Below are 23801 nucleotides of genomic sequence, written 5' to 3'. Positions count from 1 at the left end.
CTCTCTGCCCGGCGACGACGTCTTTGCGCACGGACGTGGTCCGCTGCCTTTTATTTGTTTCCTGAATGTGTAATCTGCCAAGTGGCCCCGGCGTGAAGGGGGCCCCTTGTTCGTGTCGTCTGGCCGCCGATCCTCGCGCGCATTACCATACAGCTGTCCGACCGGATGTGCTCGGAGACGCGGCCGCGCCAGATGGACCGGCCCGGATTAAAAGCGCGATCGCTCGCGACGACGGGTCGTCTTTTGTCTGACGACGTGGGTCATTTTGAGTGTGGCCGCTTGGATCGATGCAATGACTCGCGCCTCCCTTCCCTTTCGTGGCCATTGAATGGGCCGCGCCGCTCTTCGGTTTGCATTTTGGAGACTAAAAGTACTGTAAAGCTATTTAAAGCAGGGGTAGGGCATATAAATGTCCTTTGTGTGGGCTAAGACTGAAAATTTTGTATGGTTGCCCTCTGAAAGCCTGGTGTTAGCCACAGGCAGGCCGCCATGTTTTTGAACAAAAAACAACAACATTTTGGGGAAATAACCTATGTGTTATTAGAATCCATTTATCAACAATAGTTAAGCGTAACGTCTTAGAAAAAGGCAGACTCTTAAAATGTAGTTTTAACAAAACTACAGGGCTATGGCAGAGAGCTGTCAGATATCAACCATAAGAACTGTGCTTTCAGCACTATCATCAGACGCCGTAAAAACGTTATTATTTTTTTAGCACTGTTTAACCTGACGTGGGAGGCAAGAGAAGCCTGGTAAAGCGATACAGGAAACCCTTGTATGGAATTTAGGCCAAAATCCGGTCTTGTGGAACATCAAAATTGGCTGCTGTGTGTAAGAAGTCAATTGACCAAAAGTGTCATCTATTAGATAACACACATTTTAACATTGTCAATTTTTACCAAAAAAAGGTTAACTGTAAATAGCCATTGACGGAACTCGACGTCCAATCCATTTTGATGTGTACGGTAAACTGGAGTTTGAAAACCAAATTCATTTTAATTGTAACAGTACAACTTCATGAGTGTAATACTGGGCGGCCCATTGTTTTTTGCTCCAAGATGTACTATTCAAGGAGACAATTGCCCGTGATTGACCTTAACAACAGGGGAATGGGGGCAAAAAAAACCTTTTTTTTAAAAAAAAAATTTATTGTTCATACAGTGCTGGCCAAAAGTGTTGACATCCCAGCAATTCTGTCAGATAATGCTTAGTTTCTCCCAGAGAATGATTGCAATTACAAATGCTTTGGCAGTAATATGGGGCTTCCTGTCTATCCGTCCTGGGAGTGGATCTCTCCTGACTCTGGTACTACCCAAGGTTTCTCGTTTTCTCCCGAAGACTCTGGAGTTTTTCCTTGCCGACATGGAGGGTCCAAGGATGGGGGATACCCAGGACTTGAATTTATTTCTTCATCTTTGTTGCTTCGTTTGCTGTTTCTGATTGTGTATCATATTGCCTCTGCAAAGCCCTTTGAGACAACATTTTTGTGATCTAGGGCTATACAAATAAAATTGAATTGAATTGAATATCTTCATTTATTTTGCTTGCAATGAAAAAACACAAAAGAGAATGAAAAAAACAATTAAAACGTTACCATTTTACTCCAAAAATGGGCCGGACAAAAGTATTGGCACCCTTTGAAAAATCATGTGAGGCTTCTGTAATTTGTGTCATTAACTGCACCTGTTACTTACCTGTGGCACATAACAGGTGGTGGCAATAACTAAATCACACGCGCAGCCAGTTAAAATGGATTCAAGTTGACTCAACCGCCGTCCTTGGGTGTACCACATTGAGCATGGAGAAAAGAATGAAGACCAAAGAAGTGTCTCAGGACTTGAGGAGCAAAATTGTGAGGAAGCGTGGGCAACCTCAAGGCTACAAGTCCATATCCAAAGACCTAAATGTTCCTGTGTCTACCGTGCATAGTGTCATCAATAAGTGTAAAGCACTGTGGCTAACCTCCCTAGATGTGGAAGGAAAAGAAAAATTGACAAGAGATTTCAATGAAAGATTGTGCAGATGGTAGATCAAGAACTTTTGACTAGCAGCCAAACAAGTTCAAGCTGTCCAGCAGTCTGAGGGTACAACACTACAGTTCTTCCTGTGAAAAAGATCTCAATTGGACCTTTCCCAGATGGTTATGTGGACTATTATATGGAACGATCGATCTGGCGTGCCACGTTAGCCTACTGTCATTCTATTCTTGAACATTGTTGAATTGGCCATTACTTGAAAAGCCAATGAACATTTCAGGCGGTACTTTGACAAGGAATAATATAGAGCGTCAAAGCAGGTTTGCGCGGCCACGTTTGACAGCGCGGCGGCGACCCGTCTTGATTTACAATCCAATTTCAGCCGGCCAAGGCTGCGTTTGATCTCGTTTAGATGTGTCCGCCCGGCACGGTTCTTGTCTAAAGTGTCCCGTTTGAGATTAGCGCTATCTTTGACGGGGCCACCCGCAGAGCCGATAGCCCGGCCGACCTGACTTCACTGCAGACTGCGCAGGTGAAGGAATAGGGAATATTTGTCAAATATATATATATATATATTTGGAGGGTGGGGGTGGGGGTAGGAGAATGACGCAACTCACCGCAAGTCACACGGAGACGATAAATGCGATGATGCCAGACCGACCAACGTGTCTTGGAGAGTGAGATTACGGAGGAGCATCTCAACCACGGTCGCTACGATCAATCAAATGATCAAATGACCTAACAACCGTTTTGAAATCATTGTTTAGAGACATTTTTTAATAACCCAAAAATGGTCTAAATTCTCATCTTTGAACAATCTAACTCAGTCTGCCATTATTGACGATAGACTGCGCCTCCCACTTCGAATGCATGCATTGTAATTAAAAAAAAAAAAAAAAAAATTCAATACAGTTTGTATGTTTTATTTAGGAATAAACATTTATTGCATTTGAATGGGTGATTTATTAGGAGGCGTTGTCTCTACAAGTGGCAAAATTGCTTCCAAAAATGTTCTGGGACAATAATATAGGCAATAACGTATGAGACGATATTCAAATTTGTTATTGCGATAGGACTAGGTATTGGATCGGGACTCAAACTCTGGTGACCGGGCTCCAAAAATATGCCATCAGGACATCCCCAATTCTAATCTATTTTTGTGACTATAGTATCACAATCGGATGTGCCGTATTGTCCAAAAACCACAGTACTAAAAAACAGGGAATGTTGCTTGCCCAAATTTGGGGGGGGGGGCTGTCGTGCGAGCTCGGGCTGAAAATCGTCTGACAGCAGAGGTTGCAAATGCACGACGTCACAACAGGGCAGATATTGATTCAATAAATGAAGGCGGCTTGTTTAGCTTGCGTTTGCAATACTGTTGGGCGAGCTAGCACTGGGGGGGGGGGGTGCTGGATGCGGCGCTTTGTGTCAGACTTTGCTGCAATCTTTTCAGTCACAATAAGGTTAGGGTTGCTACAGTAGCGTACCCCTACACGTTAGGAGTAGACATAGGCTGCATCCTCCTACCTCATATAAAAAACAAATACTTTAGTGGGCCATTTTGAATGGCGCTTGTAGGCGGCGCCGTTCATCGAATCGTTTGCACCGAGACCACAAACAACGGAAGAATGCGCTGTTTAATAATGCACCGGCAACTCCCAGGCACGGCTTGATTTCTAATGGCCCGTTGTTCACAAGACTATTAGTTTATTGACGGACAGAGTACAAAGCCCCTTCGCGCTCAAAGGGGAATCCAAAAAACAATGTTCATTTGGCCTTATTATAGCAGACCGCCGCGCCGCTTCAATCTCTGCGCACGGCAGTTCGGGAATCCCTGGGCTAAGGCAAGCTAAGCGGGATTTATGGAGCGTCTGCGTCACCGAGGCGCCAGATGGCACGGGGGAAAGGGAAACGTGCCCTTTTGTTTGAACAACGCAGACACAAAAGGCATCGCGAGTCTGAGCGGCCCCGGGACCGCCACGCCGTTACGAGCGGCGATAAACCGCGTCCGAAGCGGAAGGGGCCTGGGAAAAAGGCTGCTCCGACAGGATTTCTGTCTTTTAAGGAACGGTCCTTTTGAGATGAACAGTTTGGCGTCGAAGTGGAATGGTTTGAAATTTGGACCAAAATTTGAGGGGAGAGAGGTGGGTCGAAGAGGGAAACTGTGCTGGATTTATGAGCCGGAATGGGGAAAACAAAAGGGCGGAGGAGGGAAAAAGCAGGCAGAATTTGCGAGCGAAACGAGGGGAAAAAATGTTCACGTTCGGAGCCGGAACGGGCGAAAAGGGGAAATAGTCCTGGAGCTCTGTGCCAAAAAAGGAAAACCAAAAGGGGAAAAGTTTCCTAATTTACCGTGAAAAGAAAATACATTTTTGTCTTCCTATTGTCTTTTCATGTCCTTAAACTGTATTTTGAGAACCTCTACAAGGTTAAGAGTCTTAATTTATTCCAAAATGACAAGCACCATCCTTTTTTGTGAGGCCCTAATATCCCAGGATTAGCCGCCTGCCATGAAGCTAAAACGTTAGCATTTGGAATTTCCACCGAGCCCGCATCTTCCCCACCTCTGCTGATTATGCAGATTTTTTTTGGCCCCCCCAAAAACCAAACTTGCTTTATTAAGGTTTTTGTAGGCGTGACCAAAGCCGTTTGGATTTTGATCAACAGTGGGGGGGGGGCAGAGGTGCTCGAGGCTCCACAAAGGAAAGGCCGGCCCATTTAGAGGCAGGCATGCCGGGCATTCCTCCGCTCTGTGTCGGTTAGGTCCGATGAGGACCTTCCAACATTGCCGTAACTGCCTTTTTGGAACGATTTCTGCCAACCCTTCCCGGTTCCAGTATATTGGACGTCCGTTGTCGTCATTGGCAGAAAGGAGTTTGATGAGTGCCTTTTCAAAAATGTCACTCTTCTTCTTTGTTGCCGCAATCATTCTATCATCAGAAACAGGGTTACTCTCGATTCCAATTCTGACTCTGTGGTATTGGCCGAGAACAGGTTTTTTGGGGGGAGGGGGACCAAAACATTTTTCCTAATAACACTAAATGACTGCATACTCACTTGAACGTCAAGTCCTTTCTATCACGGCTCGGTCAGACACCGCTTTACTCCGTTGACAGCGTCAGACTAAGCCTTTCGCGATATGCAGTAGGTCAATTTATCGCACGGCAAATAAAAATGAGGGCGGTCATTTTCCCGGCTGCGATTTATCGCCGTGTACGTGCGTGTTTACATGCGCCGCGTTTCAACAAATGCATATTAACACATCGTCGAATTAAAGAACAGACATACAAAATAATGAAAAACATCTATATTAAACATTGTAAAACATTAGCATTGCTACATTGAGGCTAACGGGAAAAAAAGACAATGTACTTACCACTTTAGCCAGCAATAAAAGAAGGGCAATCCTCTCCAAAATGCAAAACTTTCAGTTAAAAGGTGACATGAAAATTCGCATTTGCAAACGATGCGGGGGGGGGGGGGGGGGGGGGTCTACTACTGACTCCATATGCATGACTGAGTGTAAAGCCTACGGTTAGTGTCAGTCCGTTCCGGTGAACACTTCAAAATAAGAGCACGTCATGTTCAACATGTAAATAACGATTTCTGGAGTTAATCTCACATACTTCAGATTCTACACTGAGAATAGCTTAAAACAACACCCATTATGAAAAATCTGATTAGCGATGAATAATTTGGCTTGAAATTTGCTAACATGCACTTTGCAGGACAAGATGAGTCCTTTTGGATCAAATAAACTTTTGATGGGCTTTGACTGGCAGAGAACAAAATGGCATCTGGTTTCTCACCTACCGTAATTTTCGGACTATAAGCCGCTACTTTTTTCTTTCATTTTGAATCCTCCAGCTTCTAGTCCAGTGCGGCTGTGATTTATTTTGGTTATTAGGTAACACGTGCCTCCTAGCATGCATTGCAGAGCTACAGATTTGTCATATCAATCAAAAATTATGTTCTGTGCTAATTCTGTATTCAGTTACCGTCCCAGTTTTTTCATTAATTGCTAGTTATGGTATTTGGTACCACTTTATTTGACAGTGGTGCCATAAGACCATCATAATTATGACATGACACTATCATGGGCATTACTCAATGTTTATGACAGATGTCATTAAGTGTCATCCGGCAAATGATGTCACCAACCCCATTTATGTCCAGCTCGGATCTTTTACATCCATTCAAAAGTGACATCATTTGCCGGAGAACACTAAAGCTTAGCATTCATTGATGCTCATGACAGTGTCATGTCGTAATTATGATGGTCTAATGACAGTCTTATGGCGCCGCTGTCAAATAAAGTGTTTCCAAATACCATAACTAGCAATTAATGAAACAACTGGAGCAGTAACTGAAGAAATAATTAGCATAGAACATAAATTTTGATTGTTATTTACATCTGTAGCGCTGCATTTCACACTAGGAGGCAGGTTGGACGACAACAGTGTTAACAGCAGGTGGCAGCAGAGCATGACCATCTCCCCCTAGGGAGCAGTGATGGCCAAATGAAGCGTCTTGAAGCAATGAATCTTTTAGTGTTAATATCCCATGATACATTGAGGACAGCTGCATCTTATAGTCTGGTGCGGCTTATCTATGAACAAATGCAGTTTTCGTGTCACATTTGGTGGGTGGCGGCTTATCGTGAGAAAGTGACTATTTAGAATTTTGCACTTAGCTAGCTTTCAAATGACTTGTTATGCATTGTATGTTTGAATGCAGTTTTATTTAAGAATAACAATTTATTGCATTAGAAAGGGTGTTTTATTTGGATGTACTCTCATGACCTCAGTGGTTGAATTGTTTAAAAAAAATGACCTACCGCATATCGGCAATAATTTATGAGACGATAAATGGCCTACTAAAATTTGTTATGGCAACGGGCCTACGCCTAGCCTAGTGCTCGTGTTTGCGTTAGCATTAGCATTTAGCCTGGCTGTTTTTTTTTTTTTTTTTTTTTTTTCCATATACTTGGTGCCGTCCAGGTGGGTAGAATTCATTGAAAATAATGTACTGTTTTTAAGGCGCCCGGTGTGACTGGTTCCGCCGCAACCTATCCATTGCTTATGTGAGAGGGGACTTCTCTGCGAAAGTGAGCGGTGGTGGTCGTTTTGGAAAGTCTGGAGGGAATTTTCACCAAGGGGCGGGGCCCACAATAGAGACTTGTCCTATTTTCACAGCGTTGCCACGCTGACGTCAACAACTCATCCAATAGCACAGGGGCAGGCGTACTCGTATCCGCGCTATAGGGCTGTTTCGGAGGACGCATACGTGCCAATCGCGGCCGACAAAACCTATACCGATGCGATTTTTTTAAAGATTGGCGAGCTCTGGGACACTGGAAAAAATAGTCGTACCGCTCCTCGCTAAGCTAAATAGTACCTCGGTGTGCGTTTGTCTGGAAATTTAGATCACGAACTACAACAAAAAAACGATTCTCACCGAAACGGGTAAAATTCTTAACAAGGCGATTATAATGCCCCCATACATACTCCTTGAAATAGGTAAAGCCGCTGTTTTCTTGTGCCTAAAATAAACGCAATGGGACCATAGCAGTGACGTGCGGTCAGGGGAGGCAGGTGAGGCAGAGCCTCACCTGTCATCATGACAAAAACAGAATTATAGCATTAAATTTATATTAATATTTGTCCATTGCTCTTTATTTATGACTCATTTCAAACATTTTTTATAGTCAAAATCGCTGAATTTGCCTATTTCCTGTTCAAATAAAGAAATGAAACGAGAGGTGCGGCAGCAACGAGTCAAGCCTCACCTCTGATTGCGCAATCCTTAACAAACTGGGTTGATACATGGAATTGGAGCGTGCTGGTTGCCGTACATCTGCATGTCGCCATTATAATGTTTCCAGATACGTTTATTTGACCTGATTTTCCTCAGTCTGGCTAATGTCTTTAACCCTTAAAGTTTAATGTTTGTTAGCGACATATTTAGTTTTGCTGATGGGAAATAAAACCGCAGTGAAAAGACACAGGCTGCGGCAGATAGTACTCTGCCGCACTGCAAGGGGGCGTACGTGAAACTGGACTTTCCGTCAAAAGTGGACGCGGTTAACACAACGCCGGTGTTGTCCGGAGCTAAAAGGTTTGCTTCAAACTATGGGACAGAGGATAACTCGCGCTTTTCAAACGGACTAGTACACCCGAAAAGACTGTCTATGTGGCTGTCCTTCGAAAAATCGCCTTTGCTGCTTTCCCTGCCTTTTCTTCTCAACTTGTGCCAATGTCTGGACTAACACGAGATATTGTGACATTAAAAAACTACCACGAAGCCTCAGCGAACATGAGAGCTCGACCACTCACATTCAAAGCCTGTTTGCTTTAAAAACTTTTGGAAGCTCAAAGATCGATTTGGCTTTGACAAACAGCGGAAGCTCAACGGTAGCATCCTCAAAAGCTAAGGTAAAGAAAAGAGTTTGAAAGACCTCATCAATGCAACCTGCATCCTAGCTAAACAGGAGTTAACATTTCGTGGTAACGATGAGCGTGTAGCTCTTCTAAAAGTGGCATATATGTAGAACGATTACATAGTTTTGCTGAGAAAGATGAAAGGTTAGCTAGACATTTGGACACATCCACTGTGTTTTCTGGCTTGTCAAATAGAACACAGAACGATCTAATTGAAGCAATCCTCTCCATTGAGGCGGAGAGATTTTTTTTTTTTTAAAGTAAAGGAAAATAAGGAGGACTTTTACTAAAAGGGCGTAGGTTTGCATAGGGACGGTAGGGACATAACACTACCAACTTTTCAGCATGCTAAAATTGTCCCCACCAACTTTTAAGCAACCTTACCTTTTTTGCATGATATAATGTTCAGTTATATAGAGAATTTAGATCTTTCAATAGTTCCATATGTTGTAAGGATAGAATTGACCCTACCATTATTAAGTGAATTATTTTCGCTACGTTTATGTTTGCTAATAAAAACCAGACATTTATTCAGGAAGTTTTCAAAATGTTTCTTTAGTATTTTTTGAAAACAAAGCTTTGAATTGAACAGTGTATCATCTAAACCAATGCACGTAAAAGTTATTATCAGTAGATAAGGATTTATTTTGCATTGATCATTTTGCCAATTAATTAATTAGGTTCATATACATTAGTATTGTGGCCCTTTGCCCCCTTCATCCAATCTGTTTGGTCTAATTAATGTCCCGTCCCCAGCAAAAAGTGTACCTACATGCAGGTTATGCTGTTATATCGTCCCTACGAATGTTGAGACAAAACCTATGCCCTTCCAAAGTAACGCCAGTTTTTGTGGTGAAGGACAGGTGCAAGACCACAAACAGTTTTCATTTCAATCTTATTAAAAAAAAAAAAAAAAAAAGAGCTTGGACCAAGAAAAATACAATAGAATATTTAAAAACTAAATTTTGGCCTTAAATAAAATATTATTTTTCTTTTCACACTTTTTGTTTAGCAATCTGTAATAAATTGATTAAAGTTTCAGAATTAAAAGTTTTAAAAACAACTGAATATTTCACTAAAGGTCAGAATTGAATTCTGTGGTTTTGTACACCACTCTTTACTCTCATTTATGTTGCATTAATTATAGAATGGTGACGGCCAACACATTGAGGGTGTAGAGCAAATGCATGTTATTTTCTTACTTTTACGTATCGATAATATGTACCGTGTGTGCCTGTTTTGTGAAGAATGCTGATGAGATATGAAATAACCAGTAGCCAATTGAATAAGCTACCTTTTTGGTTTCTATATTTGGAAATCTGACACTAAAGGAGTCAGTGCCTCACCAACCATGAACCTCACCGCACGTCACTGGACCATAGCAAATATGTTTGCGGCTTTTCACTTTGTCGACGTCGGGATACGCGGCTCCTCCCGTTTTTCCTCTTCGCACTGAGCTGACCCTAAAGCGAGTCGGCGTTGTCCTCGAAGACGATAAAATATGTACTCTGCCTTCCGCGTTCATTCCAAATAGTCGGAAGCCTTTATTGACCTACTTTTGGACTTCCTAATTTTACAGATGAAAACCTTTTGAGTCATCGTCAACGTAAACGAACACATTTTGAAATGACAAACGTCATTAAAATGAAAAGGGCTGCCAAAAACATCAGTATCAAACAGCTGCGCGGCGAGAGACCCGCGCCTCAAATCCCGCCGGTGGGAACCGCCGCCTCTCTCCGGCGATCGTTTTAAGCTAGGTGCCCAACTCCGGGCCGGAATACCACTCGGGCAGTGACGCGTCACTAAACGCCAGCGCGTCATTGTGCCCCTTTTGAATAGAACCCCCCCCCCCAAAAAAAGCTAAATTGCGAGCCTCCCTCCAGGCGTGACAGATGCAAGGCGTGAGGAGGAATTGATGAATCGCGGCAACGGGAGAAGGATAATAGAGCGTCGGAGTCGAATTAACATTCCCCCGGAGACGACCGCGCGACAGCCACGCTCGCGATTGAGGGGGGTCGAAAAGGAGTCGAAGGCCAGAGACGCTCGGGGGACGTCAATGAGCGGCCGGGAAAATAAATAGGTGGGCGGAGGTCAACCTTAGCAATTATCGCCGGCCGTTTGGAGAAAACGCGGCCGTTTTCAACCGTTTTCCGTTATGGAAACGCCGTAACGGACAGAGCAGGGACGATCCGATTGCTTCATTGGAAATCGTGCGTCATTTTCCCAGAATCGTGTGATAAGCTTTTAGGATGCACTATTTTCATTTCTACACAAAGGAATCCAGCTGTACAAGCACATTCTCCCCAAAAACAAAAATGCTTTGTACTACAGTAGAATTGGAAGTTAACGCCGCCTGTACGAAATGTAGGTGAGCTTTGTAAGAAGCTAACAGTGAATATTGTCCTGAATATTGTTCTTTTTTTCAATGTTTAAATGATAAATGTAAAAAACAGTCAAATATTCAAATCTTAGCATTTTTTTTGTTTTAAATGCATTTTGGGGGGGGGGGGGGTCATGAATAGTTCCACAATCCTCAAAGAAAGCAGATTTTAGCAATTTATCAAAATGATTAGAATTTAAAAAAACAACAACAAAAAAAACCCAACTCCTAGTAGTCTTAAACATTCTCTTTATTATACTGGAAAAAACATTTGCACGGGATCATTTCACAGCGCTTTGCCTATTTTGATAGTTTTTAAATTTGCCAGGTACGACTTTATCCTAACATCAGATAGATGACTTGATTTTCATTGCAACCAATCAACAACAAATTCTTTGGCATTCCCCTCCCTCCCTCCCTTTCAGATGCTCGACTGTCATTGCCATTTTCCTTTCAACATTCAAGGAAAAATATCTCATGTTTTTGCCTGATATGTCACCGTCCTCGATGGGTTGCGAAGCCATCCGTTGACGTAAGCGGTCAGCGTCCGTCGCTTGCCGCCCTCTTGAGCTAATATTAATTGATGCGCAAATAAGCAGCGCTAATTGAGAGGTGGCCGGCCCTCTTTCTCTTCTCTTATGTCATCTGCCGCTCCAGCACACTGTTGACTCGCCTTGGTAAACAAACATCTTAGTCAAATGTGAAGAGAGCAAATATTGGCATTGCGGCGCATTAAAGTGCAAGTAGTCATCTGGAAAAGGCCATTCATTTGTTTTTTTTTGGACACGTGACAGATGTTATGATTCGGTCATTGTGAAAATGCTAGTACGAGGAATTTTGCAGTCTTTGGCAACATTATAGTGAGCGAAACCGCCTGCAACCGGATTTTGATCTGCTTACGGATGGAAAGAAAACAAATCGTCGTCGTGTAAGATTTCAAGTCGAATTTACGGAAGCGATGGGCCGCGAACGCTCATCTTCCGGCACCGTCGATCCGTTTTCCCGGTCAGAACGGATCGGTCAAAGGCGGTCTGTGAGCTAACAAAAATAAACGAGTCCGACCCGCCCGCGTGAGATCTAAATGCCATAAATGTGGCCTACCAACCAAAAGGAGCCCCCCCCCCAATAGAGATTGTTGGTGGGGAAAAAGTCCAAATACAATCTCTTTTCTCCTGTTTACAAGGCCAAAAAATCTACAGTATATATGTTGTTCACTGGCGTTAACTGCAAGAAGAGTTCAAAGCATAAATGTTCCATTTTCTTCCACCGAAACAGCAGTGGCGTGCCAACTATAGGGCGCGGTTCATTGCATTTGCGCAACAAGTGTTGTTAGGTAGGAGTTGAGCTTTCGTGTGAATCCTGCGAGAGGGCGCTGACTGCACCATTCCTCTCCACTGGGGAGGCTCTAATACGCTCCGTGCGGAGGAGTCGTCTTTTTGCAGCGCGCGCAGAGGAAGAGAGGACGCACATTCGCTCTTCTCTCCTCTCCTCTCCTCTCCATTCCGGTGCTCCTTCACGTTCGAGCCCCCGCTTGACCGCCGCATCGCGTCGCCGACACGGATACCAGTCTCGCTCCGCGTCCACTCGGCTTGATAAGTTGACGGGCGGGCGGGAATCCGATGCCGTCGCTCGAGGGGATTCCACTGAAAGCGAGGCGGGCGGAGGGGTGACGTGCCCGGGCATGTTGACACCCGAGGCGGCGTCGGATCTACCTGCCGGCCTCACGCCGTCCCAGCCCCGCTAGCGAGGCATCGCACGGTCAAGCTCCGGCCGGCCGGCCGACCGGGCGGGCGGCCAGTCAGTCAGCAGGAAGGAAGCTCCGACAAGGCAGCGCCATGGGGTTCTACGGCACCATTAAGATGATTTTCTACAAAGTGAGTCACTGCGTCAGCTTTTTTTTTTTAACACATTTTTTGATGACGCTCCGCTCGCGGTTCAGGTTGCTCGGTCACTGCGGAGGACTGAGAGCGGCGTGGCGCAGAGCTCCGTCCGTCCGTCCGTCCGTCCGTCAAAAAAAAAGGCAAAAGGCACGGCTGTTGCGTTCATTTGGGACCGATTGGCGTCCTCTCCTTTCCTCGCTGAACGCGCACATTGTTGTCATACCGCGGACGGGTGGCACTCAAAAGGAGGCTTTTGAGAAAAATGGCGAAAATGCGGTTGGACTTCCCCATTGATTTGACGCACGACTACGCTCGAATGGGAGGGGTCGCAAGCGGCGGACGGCGTCCCGATCGGGGACCCCCTTTCTTTCAGGTGGCCGCGCGGTCACAGTGATCCATTGATTTCAGTATTTTCAAAGCGTACGTTATAATGATTGTTCCCCCCCCCCCCGTTTTTTATTTCAAACATTATTTTGGACCAGCCGAATAAAGCTACATGTTAGCCAAACCACTCAGTCTTTTTCGTCAAATGAAGTCATATTTACAACTCTTTGATGTAACATTTCTTGCATCCAATCAAAGTAGCCTTAAAAAGTGTTTGACATTTTTCATAAGCATTTTAGTGTAACAAAGATGAGTTGAACCCCTCACTTTATTAACCAATTCAAAATGAACAATATTTACTTTGAGGTGGGGATGTCCCAATCGCACGTTTTTGCACCAGAGTCACCTGATTTTGAGAATCTGCCGATATAAAGTCCCGAACAGATGGCGTGGGGGTTCCTCAGTTCCAACCAAACATGTTACATTACTGTACCTTTGACGGTACCTCCACTTTTTCTGGGAGTGTTGCGGGGTATAAAACGTACATATTTTTGTTTTATTGGGCAATGCAATTATATGCAACGGTCATCATTAAATGTATAACTAAACAAAAATAAAAACTTGATTTACAGCTTTCAAATTTTCGTTGTTGAAACGACATGAAAAAATATCAATAGGAAGGTTATGGATCATCTGTTTCCTCGGTTTTTATATGTCAAAGGAACTGTGCACTCAGCTCAGCTACTCTGCTTCTGACTTCTGTCAGGCCACACTCTTTAATCTCCTCTAAAGCACGACTTGTCACAAAAGGTTGTTTTTACTCCGAAAAGTATCACGGTGGACTTGTGCACAAGCGCGCCGCGATACGACGAGCGCAACTCGCGTGACGATTCGCCGTCGTTGGCCCCGCCCGGGCACAGAACCCGTTTCGGCCGCAAACGGGCCGGCGGCGCCGTGACTTCCGTCGCCAGAAAATTGCGTCAACTTTCCGTTTGCGAAAGCGCTTATTAGTCTGCATTCTCTTCACGTACAAGAAGGGGCTTGTTCCGTGCGCGCGCCTCGCCTTCATTTTCTTTGGCGCGCCTCACAATTTTTCTTTTTAACCCCTCTGTGCCTGAATCGAACTCATTGGCGGCGCTCGACGTCCCGTCTGTTCAATGGATATTTTTTCAACGTACATGTCATTCTTTTGCAAAGACATACTTGGTAAATGCTATGCTATGAAATAATCATACAGTGATCCCTCGTTTTTCACGGTTAATGGGGACCAGAACCTGCCACGATAAGTGGAAAAACCGCAAAGTAACACACACACACACACACACACAATTTTTTTTTTTTTGTTCAATGTATTTTATTCAGATTTAGCTTTGGAAAGAGTTACATATAAGACGTTTTTTTCAAAGCTCGGGATAACGGTGATCTCACGATATGGCGATCCAATGATTCTGGATACGTTGGTCAGGAAACCCTTCTAGGATATTCTACAATACAACTGATGAACAGAAAAACAAGTTATCTTCATCCTTCCGCTGTAAATGTATCACTGGTAGTCGTCCAGTCCATTTGAACTGGGAGAGTGGCAGCAAATGAACCCCTCCCTCTTCAAACGGGCCCCTCCCACTTCTATGGCCATCAGTAACAGCCAATGCCAGGTAACGCGGTCCTTTTTGGGCCATTTCAAGTATCGTTTCCTGTTGATTTTGGGGCATTTCAGGGTCACTTCCTGTGGCTCATTTAGATTACAGAACAGGAAGTGACCCGGGAATAAAAATGCAGTGACTCTCTAGGAAGGGACCTGTAAATGCCCTAAAATGAACTGAAAGTGACCTGTCGGAAAGAGTGACTGTGAATAAACGTTCAATCAGTCTTAATGGATTGGGCGTCAAGTGCCGTCAATGGCAGCCATTGAGTTTAAGTGAGAGACTAAAATGGTGGAAGGTTTTGGTAGCAACTTGTTGGTTCTTTATTGTTTTTTGTTTTTGTTTGTTTTTTTTTTTAAAAACATTGACACCGTTTAAAAACGACATCTCGATTCTAGCCATGAACGTATCGGTAACCTTTTAGGATGCAAAGTATCACTATATATCACCTTTTCCATATTTTGTCACAGCCCTTAGTTGGCACAATTGGACCATTCGCCCTTTTATCGTTCCATTAAACCCATCGGTCAGCCATTGACTGGGATAGCTTTCCGATCCGTTTGGACCGGGAGGTGACAGAGAGCATCGTTCGCTCGTCGACGAATCCGATTATTTTTGCGTTGCGTAATGATCCGTTCCATTATTTCATTCGCGGAATCGTTGGCCGCCGTTGACGGCGACGGACGTCCGATCCGAATTGATCGGCGGGCGTCGGACGTCTTTCTTACTCCCGATTGGCCGGAATATCAGACGAGCGGGTCGGACGCTCGAGCTTTGCCAGACGCTACCGCCTTATCGACGGACGGATCGGGAAGGGCCGTCTCGCTTGTAGGAAGGTCAAGTCGCCGTAACGACCCCATACGATCACGCCATCGGTTCCCGTGTGTACCGACAACCCTCAGTTCAATCCTTTCTCTGTATTTCCGTCTATCTTGCCGCCTGCGGACTACGCGAAACGTAACGGGAACCCACGGGCCGGACTAGCCGAAACGCTAAAAGTGGTCGTCGAACGCTCCGACGGTTAAAGCCGCGGAAAAGCCCCCTCGCCGCGGATACGGCCGAAGGTATTCGAGGGCCCTCGCAAAACTCTGTTTCAACATTCTTAATCCCCCCGCCGCCGTCGCCACGTTTCTTGTCAAAAGGTTACTCTGAAAGGATAACTCGGCGCTTTAGAGGGGCTTTTCGCATACGAGCAGAAGGGGGAGGAAATGGTCAATTGTGCTTTAGATCAGTCTTAAAGTCCTGAGGGGGGCCGCGCCGGCTACGCATTAGCGTGCTAGTCATGTCGACGCTCTTCTTCTTTAGCGCATTGATTCTGTCGTGGCTTTTCTGTACAGAAAAGAATTCCTGGCTGTGTTTTAAGGGCTCGGGTTGTAATTAAAACCCAAATGCCCCCTCGGGACCAAAAAAAAAAAAAAAAAAACTGGCCAAATTATAAGGACGGGCAAAATAAGCGAGCAATCTGGCGGAGAGACGTGTTATCGAGCCTCCGCAGATCAAATACTATTGCAGTTGCTTTGTTAATTCCTCTCTCGGCACCGTTGACGGCGCTAGACGTCCGATCCGACCGGCGAATGAATGTGGCCCGCCCGGTTCGAGTGATTGGCAGTCATTGAAATTGAGAGCGGACGTGTGATTACGATTGTTTTTGGCATTCCTAGCCATTTTGAATTGGCAGACACGATGCAAACGATGTCAGAAGAAGCAGAGTTGGGTTTTTTGGGGGGGGGTTTTTGCTGCTCTGCTTCATCTAAGAGTATCTTTGTCTTGTTCTGGCTTGTAGATGAAGAGAAAGTTGGACCATGGCCCCGAGGTCCGATCTTTCCCTTCAGGAAAAAAGCCCTGCAAAGGTCCAGAGTACCCAAGGTGAGCTTCAGACACATACACACAAATCACAAATCATTTCATTTATTTACAGTCATATTGAAGGATCAAGATTTCAATGAATTTATTTCAACATTCTAACTCGTGTTGTTGTTGGCAACTTTTTTAATTTGTATTAGTCTTTTGGATGAAAATAATTTGTCATATTTTAGTCATTTCTAGTTGATGGAATCTCATACAAATTTCATCTAGTTTTAGTTACTCCAAATGTTTTCCTCCGTAAAATTGAAAAGTTTTAGTCCCAAAATAAAGGTTTCCAACAATTAACAGAAAGACCAGCAGTGGTGTCAACTTCGTGACGATGATGCTCACTCAGCAGGAAAAGTTATTGAATTCAACCCACCTAGATGCCACAAACTTTATGTAACAAAAAAACCCCAAAAATGATCCAAGCGTTAAGAGGATGCTCGCCACGCTAAAGTTGATGGTAATGCTAACGCGAATGCTACGTCAACGCTTTGGGTTACATTTAGTGTGCGATGATCGCTCAGTGCAGATCTTTAAAGGCTAAAGCAACATTGGACATTCTGTTCTCTTAACATGTGTTTCCAAAAACAAGATGAAGCGCAGGCAGCCTAGTTTGAAACACATCATAAACTGGGTGAGGAGCGGCAAATCTCACACGAGCGACGCAACCCAAACACCGCTCCGTTGTAAGCCGACAATGTCACCACGCGTAGGCGTGTGTCGGTATGAGATTTTGACGGTATGATAACCTTAAGCCAAAATACTGCGGTTTCACGGTATTGCCATTATAGCGCTAAAATGTGTTATTTTGCGATGTATGGGTTAAAAAAAATGAAAAGGATTTAAAAAAAAAAATAATTCACAACATATTTCCAAATTGGCAGATGTTTACAAGATGGAAGTGGAAGATTTTACAAAAGTAGGCTAGAGAAGAAACCTGTTAGCCGTCTCGGCATGCTAACTAGCCACGTTGTCTGCGTCGTTAACAAGCTTACGTTATATTATTTGTTTGATCGTCGCTAGACACACCGGAGTGAACTGGCGTAGCTGGTGGGAAATAAAGATGCAACAATACTCGGTTTTATATATGGACCGTTCGATGCGTCCTCTTTGATTCAATACGCAAAAACGTTCGACCCAATTGAAAAAGCTCCCAAAATCTATCTTCCGAACATTTTTGCGGTCTCTCTCGCTATAATTTCCGGCGCATCTTTGCCTTGTAAATAAAGCTATGAGAAAGCTCCTCCCTGCTAGCGGCCCCCCCTCCGCTGCTCCTCCAAACTGCCTGAAGTGCAGGAGGACCATTGCTCGTTAGTAAACGCAGAAGCTTACGGAGGCGCCGATTGTTGTCGATTTCAACGTCGTACGGATCCATCGCGCGGCCGCATTTCGAGTTAGCGATGCGCCATCCCCGCTCGTACATAATTGACAAAGACTGTCTTTTCAGACACGCACAACAATGCCCGCCAATATATCGTTGCCGACTTGGCTGCTACGAATAGCTCGGGTTTTGTGATGAACAGCGAGCGGCAAATTAAGAGCGCTGTACTTCAAGCTCGTCCTGTTTATGAAAGTCAATTGTCAAATGCTGGAGTTGTGCAGTAATGAGCAGACGTGACTTCTGTGGCGTTCAACTTTTTTAGTGCCCAAAGTCAATGCCCCGACAACACTCGGGCACGCACGCACTAGATATCATCAAATAGCAACCTAGATGTGCTATGTTAGATCCCTTGCCATTGGCTGCGTGAGCCCAGAGTGACCAGGGCACGTGAAGTCCAAATACCGCATCGATGAATTAAAAACCGCCATGACTGAATGGATGTTAAGCAGGCCAAATCAATCCATACCAGTGACTATAGATAATGCTGCAAATATTGTGAATTCAGTACGTAACACAGATGGACCACAAATAGGATGCATTTCTCATGTCAGGGGTCCCCAACCTTTTTTGCACCACGGACCGGCGTTATTTGGGTCTTTTTTTTTTTTTTTTTCACGGTTCTGACAAATTTTGCAACTCACCAAACATTGCAACGATGCGGTTCTGCGCACGCGCGTAACGTTAAACATCGCCGCAAAATGCACAAATGCAGCGATTCCAAAGTAAACACTAAAAACTTTCTTGAAAGAAAAGAATATTAACTTATGTTTGATCACGGAAGGACTTGTAGAAAAGTTCTATCCTGCCATGTTAGCTGCACGCCACAACTGCACACCGCTCTCACCATTAACGACTTCGCCGTGTCGTTAAGCATTAATTAAGAAGCCCGCTTCACAAAGATACGGTGTTGGAAATTGTAGCAAGGTTTTCAATGCTCTCGAAGCTATGTCAGGATATTCCGGAATGACTTTAATCCAGAACCTCGGTAGAGTTGCTGTCTCAAATGTACGTTTAATAAGGTCGCCGTCATTTGCGATCTCTACAAGTTGATCCTCCTGTTGCACAGACGTGCTCGAATCACTCGGTTTATTCACAAACGGGTCACGAATCCACTCCTTCGCAGTTCGTGGGTCTTTGAGGTTGTAGGCTCGTCAGGTGCCCTTTTTGCCGTAAAAATATCTCCAAAGACGTCTGTTTTCCAGTCATCTTCGCTCGTGTGGGGGTTAATTATTTCCGGGAACAAACGTGCTGCGCCACGGCCTAGTAATACGTTATTATCGAGGACAAGCGCACGTAGATATATTATATACACAAACAAGATGTGGTGCTAGCAGTCCAATCAATGGATTTCTATGATGACGTTCTAATCCATCTCGTAGTATTGTATCGAGAGTAGACAGGGATATTGGTGTGTTAAGCAGGGGCACAGGGTTCATTCGGCCAGAATGCGGTCGTTATTAAATTATTATTTCTGTGCGGCCCGGTAGGAAATGCGCCACGGACCGGTACCCCGGCAGATAGGGACCCCTGCCTCATGTAGTAAGCATAGCTGCTCAGAGAGCTGAAAAAAAAAAAAAAAAAAAAGGTAAAAACATAAGGAACACTTGTATTTTTTTGTTTCAGAGCATTAAATTGAAATTGAATTGAATCGAAACCAAACTCCAACTGTATCGTTGCATCCCTAGTGGGAAACGTTCACGCCGGCATTTACTTACCTTACATTTTGTGTAAAGTGACGGATGACCGTCACGTAAATGTGAAATCGTGTTGGAGGTGTCGCCTGCACGCCGGCTGACCTTCCTTCTCTAAGCCGCGGTCGTCTGTTTCTTTCCGGTAGCCGAAGTGCTCCCATACTGGCGACTTTGCGAGGGGGGGGGGGAAAGCTCAGGTGTCGTGTCACTGACGGACAAGGCAACAACTGGAAGGGGAAGGGTTAGCGCTGCCCCTCCAAGCCACGAAATTCTCGCTATATTTTTGGGACCTCAAAAATAGCTAATACCGTAACGACGGTATGACGGAAAATTTGATTGGTTTTGAAAGCGTGATGTTTTCGTACCACGGTAAACCTTGAAACCGCTAACCGGCACATGTCTAGTCACGCGTCGCGAACAGGTGACGGAAACTATTTTCGTTTGGTATTCGTCTCGTTACGTTCTACTCTTCAGAGCCAGGTTTTGAGCCCGTCGACGAAATATTTTTTTGACCAAAAAAACACCGAGTCTAACATTGATGTCATATTTTTTTCCATTTGGCTATTTTCATTTCATCCTACATTTGAGTTTTTATTCCCATATTTTTAATACGCGCCGTTGATTCCTATTTCAGTTTGGCAGTCTTGTTCTTAAAGAATCTTTTTTTTTTTTTTTTTTTTTTTTTAATTTGAGTTTTTTAACAGAGTTCAGAACATCTCAGCCAAAACGATAGTAACAGAATAATCTTATTCATGGTCCGTTTGGTAACAACGGAAAGGTAAACGCTTGGTCTTTGTCTTAATTCCAGAGTTGTGTTTGGCTGTGTCATAAACAGGTCCTTTATCTTTTTTTTACACAGACCACATATACATCACTAAAAAAAAAAAAAAACAAACACAGGGAAACGACACACACACCTACACAAAAATAAATGGAAATAAGTTTAACCATAAATAAATGAAAGAATAATAACCAAGAAACAAAACACATGAAGTTTGATAATACAATTGGTAGCAGTGATATAATAACAATTTTTTAAAAAAAGAAATAAATAAAAATTCAAAATAAAAGTTAAATTAACTATTAACTAAACTAACTAAATTTGACCAAAGAATTTCTTCTTAAAGAATCTTAATGTGAAAATAAAACATTCATTATTTCATGATGGAGCTCATTTCCTGCACGACAAGGCGCACCTATAAGATGTCTATTTTCTCAACACTGAGTCTTTTAATTTGATGCGCCTCATATATGGACCGATATTGGTTCATCGTGGCGTACCGTTACTTTTGCACTGCCCCATCTAGTGGACGCATAACGCCACCACCATTACCGCTACGACTACAACTACTACTCCGCCTTATAATTCGCGACACCCTATATATGGAAACTGTTTTAAAACGGGTGCGACTTATGCGTCTTGTAGTGTGGAAAATGCGTACATATTGAAAGAAATGAAATATTCAAAGGCGCCTTAAAAGCCACGAAAAGGAAACCATCGCGCGCGAGATGTTCAAACGCTTTTCCCGCCGGCCGTCCCTGACGTACCCAATGAATATTTGATGCGTGTGTCGCCGCATTCAAAAGACACGCACGCACTTAAGCGTAAACGCGGGCGCGTATCGGCAGCATCGCCCATTAAATATGAATCGATAATGAAATGGATTCCTCCCTCGGCCGTCGACGTTTTCGCAGCAAAGAAAAATCGACGAGGCCTCGTTCCTGTTGTTTCGATCGGATACTTTTCCAACCCAAAGACGGGCGTACCGGGCCGACCGAAACGGCGCTTTTATCGACGGGAGTCGACGTTTTAGTCGCTGGAACGGTCAGGTGATGGGAAATGGCGGCAATTTTCTTTTTCAAATCAACCCCTTGGGGATAGACATCCGATCCATTTTTGACCGTCAAATTGGATTGCCCCATCGATGGCAGTGAAACATGATGACCACAATTTAATTGCAGGTATTTATTGATCACAATTATTAAAAACCAAAGTGACTCAACTTTGATTGGATGAAAACATCACTTTTAATTGCCATTGATAACAGAATGCTATTATTGAAATTTGGATTTGAGCAAAGTCGTTCTCTCTGTCGACCGATTGATCGCTATTGTTGAATCATGTCTTAAATGGCAATTTGGATTTGGGCAAGAACTCAGTCATTTCAAACTTTTTCTTGAATTCATTTTTATGAATTGACACACATGCAAATCATCGCAATTAGGAATTGAGGAAGAATGAATGAATTTCTGTATTCATTGCCGTACTTATATCAACTTCTGTGCAATTGACTGTCACTATCTTCACTAAACGGGTGCAATGTCGCAGCATTTGGGTGATGGGAAGAAGTCATTTGTCGTGTTTTTTTAAAGATGAATCCATTGGTCTCACTAAATCCCTCGCTGAATTCATCCATGCTAGGGCCTGAACTGCTTCGGTTGCTTTCTAGATTGTCGAGGAGCTAATTAAATAACGACGATTAAATGTCTTTTAAAACCATTTTTTCCCTCTCTTTGCGCCGGCAGCCCGACGGGAATCGTGCCGTGCCCGTCCACGCCCACCACGTTCGGCCACATCCGGGCGGCCAACGGGCAGGGCCAGCAGAGGCGGCGCATCACCTCCGTCCAGCCGCCCTCGGGACTTCAGGAATGGCTCCGCACTTTTCAGGTAGGCTTCGTTCCTTTCAACGAAAGGTAACAAAAACGCAGCCAAACGCTTTGCGTATTTGACTAAGTAAGGCCATTGACAAAGGGAAGCTTCTAAAATGCCGTCCGGTTTGGTGTTTTCTCTGTCAAAAGTGATGATTTCTACTCCAATTCTGACTCTGTTGTTTTGATGGTCCATTGATGGCTGGTCTACTCATCGTTGATAAGTCACGTTCTATGAGTTGATCAGGGCTTCATATTTAAGTTCTTAATTGTGTGCATTTTGTGTTGCCGTACTAAAACTAGAAGAATTGGAATAGCTCACGTTGTAGTCACATCATCCAGGCTAAGGGTTAGGGTTTGTTGCTTTATGTACACTAAATGGATCCAGGAAGCCAAAGCTTGCCGCAAAACAAAAGAATGTCGATGGGACTATCGCTCACGCGCACACGGCGATGTTCAAACCATGTACCGTATGGTGCCGGCTGGCCTATAAAGAAGTCTGCGCCGGAGGCCAAAAAACAGGAATATATTGAAAGAGTAGCTGTTTGGCCCCGGGGACGACCCAGGACACGCTGGAGAGACTATGTCTCTCGGCTGGCCTGGGAACGCCTTGGGATCCCGCCGGAGGAGCTGGCTGAAGTGGCTGGGGAGAGGGAAGTCTGGGCTTCCCTGTGAAAGCTGCTGCCCCCGCGACCCGACCCCGGAACAAGAGGAAGATCATGGATGGATGGATAGCTGTTCGGAAATATGAGGATTTCATCGAGGACTACAGAATATTTACCTTTTTCAATTCATCAAAGAATATTTTCTGATTGGTGTATACATTTGAAAAAATCAAATATTGACGAAAATGAGAGAATTTTCTAAATGACCCAAATTTTGGTGATATATATCATCAAAAACTTTCCCAAACATGCACTTGACATTAAAATATATTTTTTCCTAACTAGGAAACAAAAATATGTATTATAACATTGAACAATAAAAACAAATTGAAGGAAAATCTAGCCATTATATAAAAGAACAATAATCGGGTCATCATTAGAAAATCTTCAAATCATTTATTCATAATTAGAATTCTAAAGAAGTATTCAAAATGCAAAGTCAAATTGTATGAAATGAATAAAAAGTACAATTATAAATTTGTCCTAAGAATGATTCAAATTGATAAATGAGTACCGTACCAATTCATTTAAAAATTGACATATTTCAGTAGTTGTCAGTTCATTCGTTAGAAGGGAATATCAGTTAAATATGCAGGTCATCCGGCCTTTTTAAAAAAATTTTTTTTAGTCAGAACGAAACGGCGGGCCTTTGTTAGCCGCGGCTTCTCCTCGGCCTCGCAAATAATAGGGAATCGCCATCGTTTCGCCGACACCGGATAGTATCTGGTCAACTTTGGAAGACGTCCGGCGTCTTTCGGGCCGACGACACGTGCCGATTGCGATTCCGCGCTCCGTCGTCGGATGTCGCCACGACACGGATGTATTACGAGCGTCGCCCGAGCTTTTTCCCGTCCGCTAGTTCAGGGGCAGATAGGCTCCGCACCCATCCTGCTGCCCTCGTGAGGATACTAATGCCATTCA

General features: G+C 44.0%; 1 protein-coding gene across 4 annotated transcripts in view; it reads left to right on the top strand.

Moving 5' to 3' along the window:
• Positions 1 to 23801, top strand: part of LOC130920099 (F-box/WD repeat-containing protein 7) — a 78302-nt gene that overhangs the window by 39728 nt on the left and 14773 nt on the right. For 3 of the 4 annotated variants that reach the window (XM_057842983.1, XM_057842982.1, XM_057842986.1), the window contains 2 exons: positions 16427 to 16509; positions 22093 to 22234. In XM_057842983.1, coding sequence (XP_057698966.1) covers positions 16427 to 16509; positions 22093 to 22234 — 225 coding nt within the window. Of the gene's footprint in view, positions 1 to 12148; positions 12671 to 16426; positions 16510 to 22092; positions 22235 to 23801 lie in introns of those variants that run through there. The other variant, XM_057842984.1, reaches the window with a different exon arrangement.

The sequence above is a fragment of the Corythoichthys intestinalis genome, chromosome 8 (assembly GCF_030265065.1).
Source record: "Corythoichthys intestinalis isolate RoL2023-P3 chromosome 8, ASM3026506v1, whole genome shotgun sequence".
In the NCBI taxonomy this organism is placed as follows: domain Eukaryota; kingdom Metazoa; phylum Chordata; class Actinopteri; order Syngnathiformes; family Syngnathidae; genus Corythoichthys; species Corythoichthys intestinalis.
The sequence above is the reverse complement of the archived record's forward strand: the minus strand, read 5'-3'. Positions and strand labels throughout refer to the sequence as shown.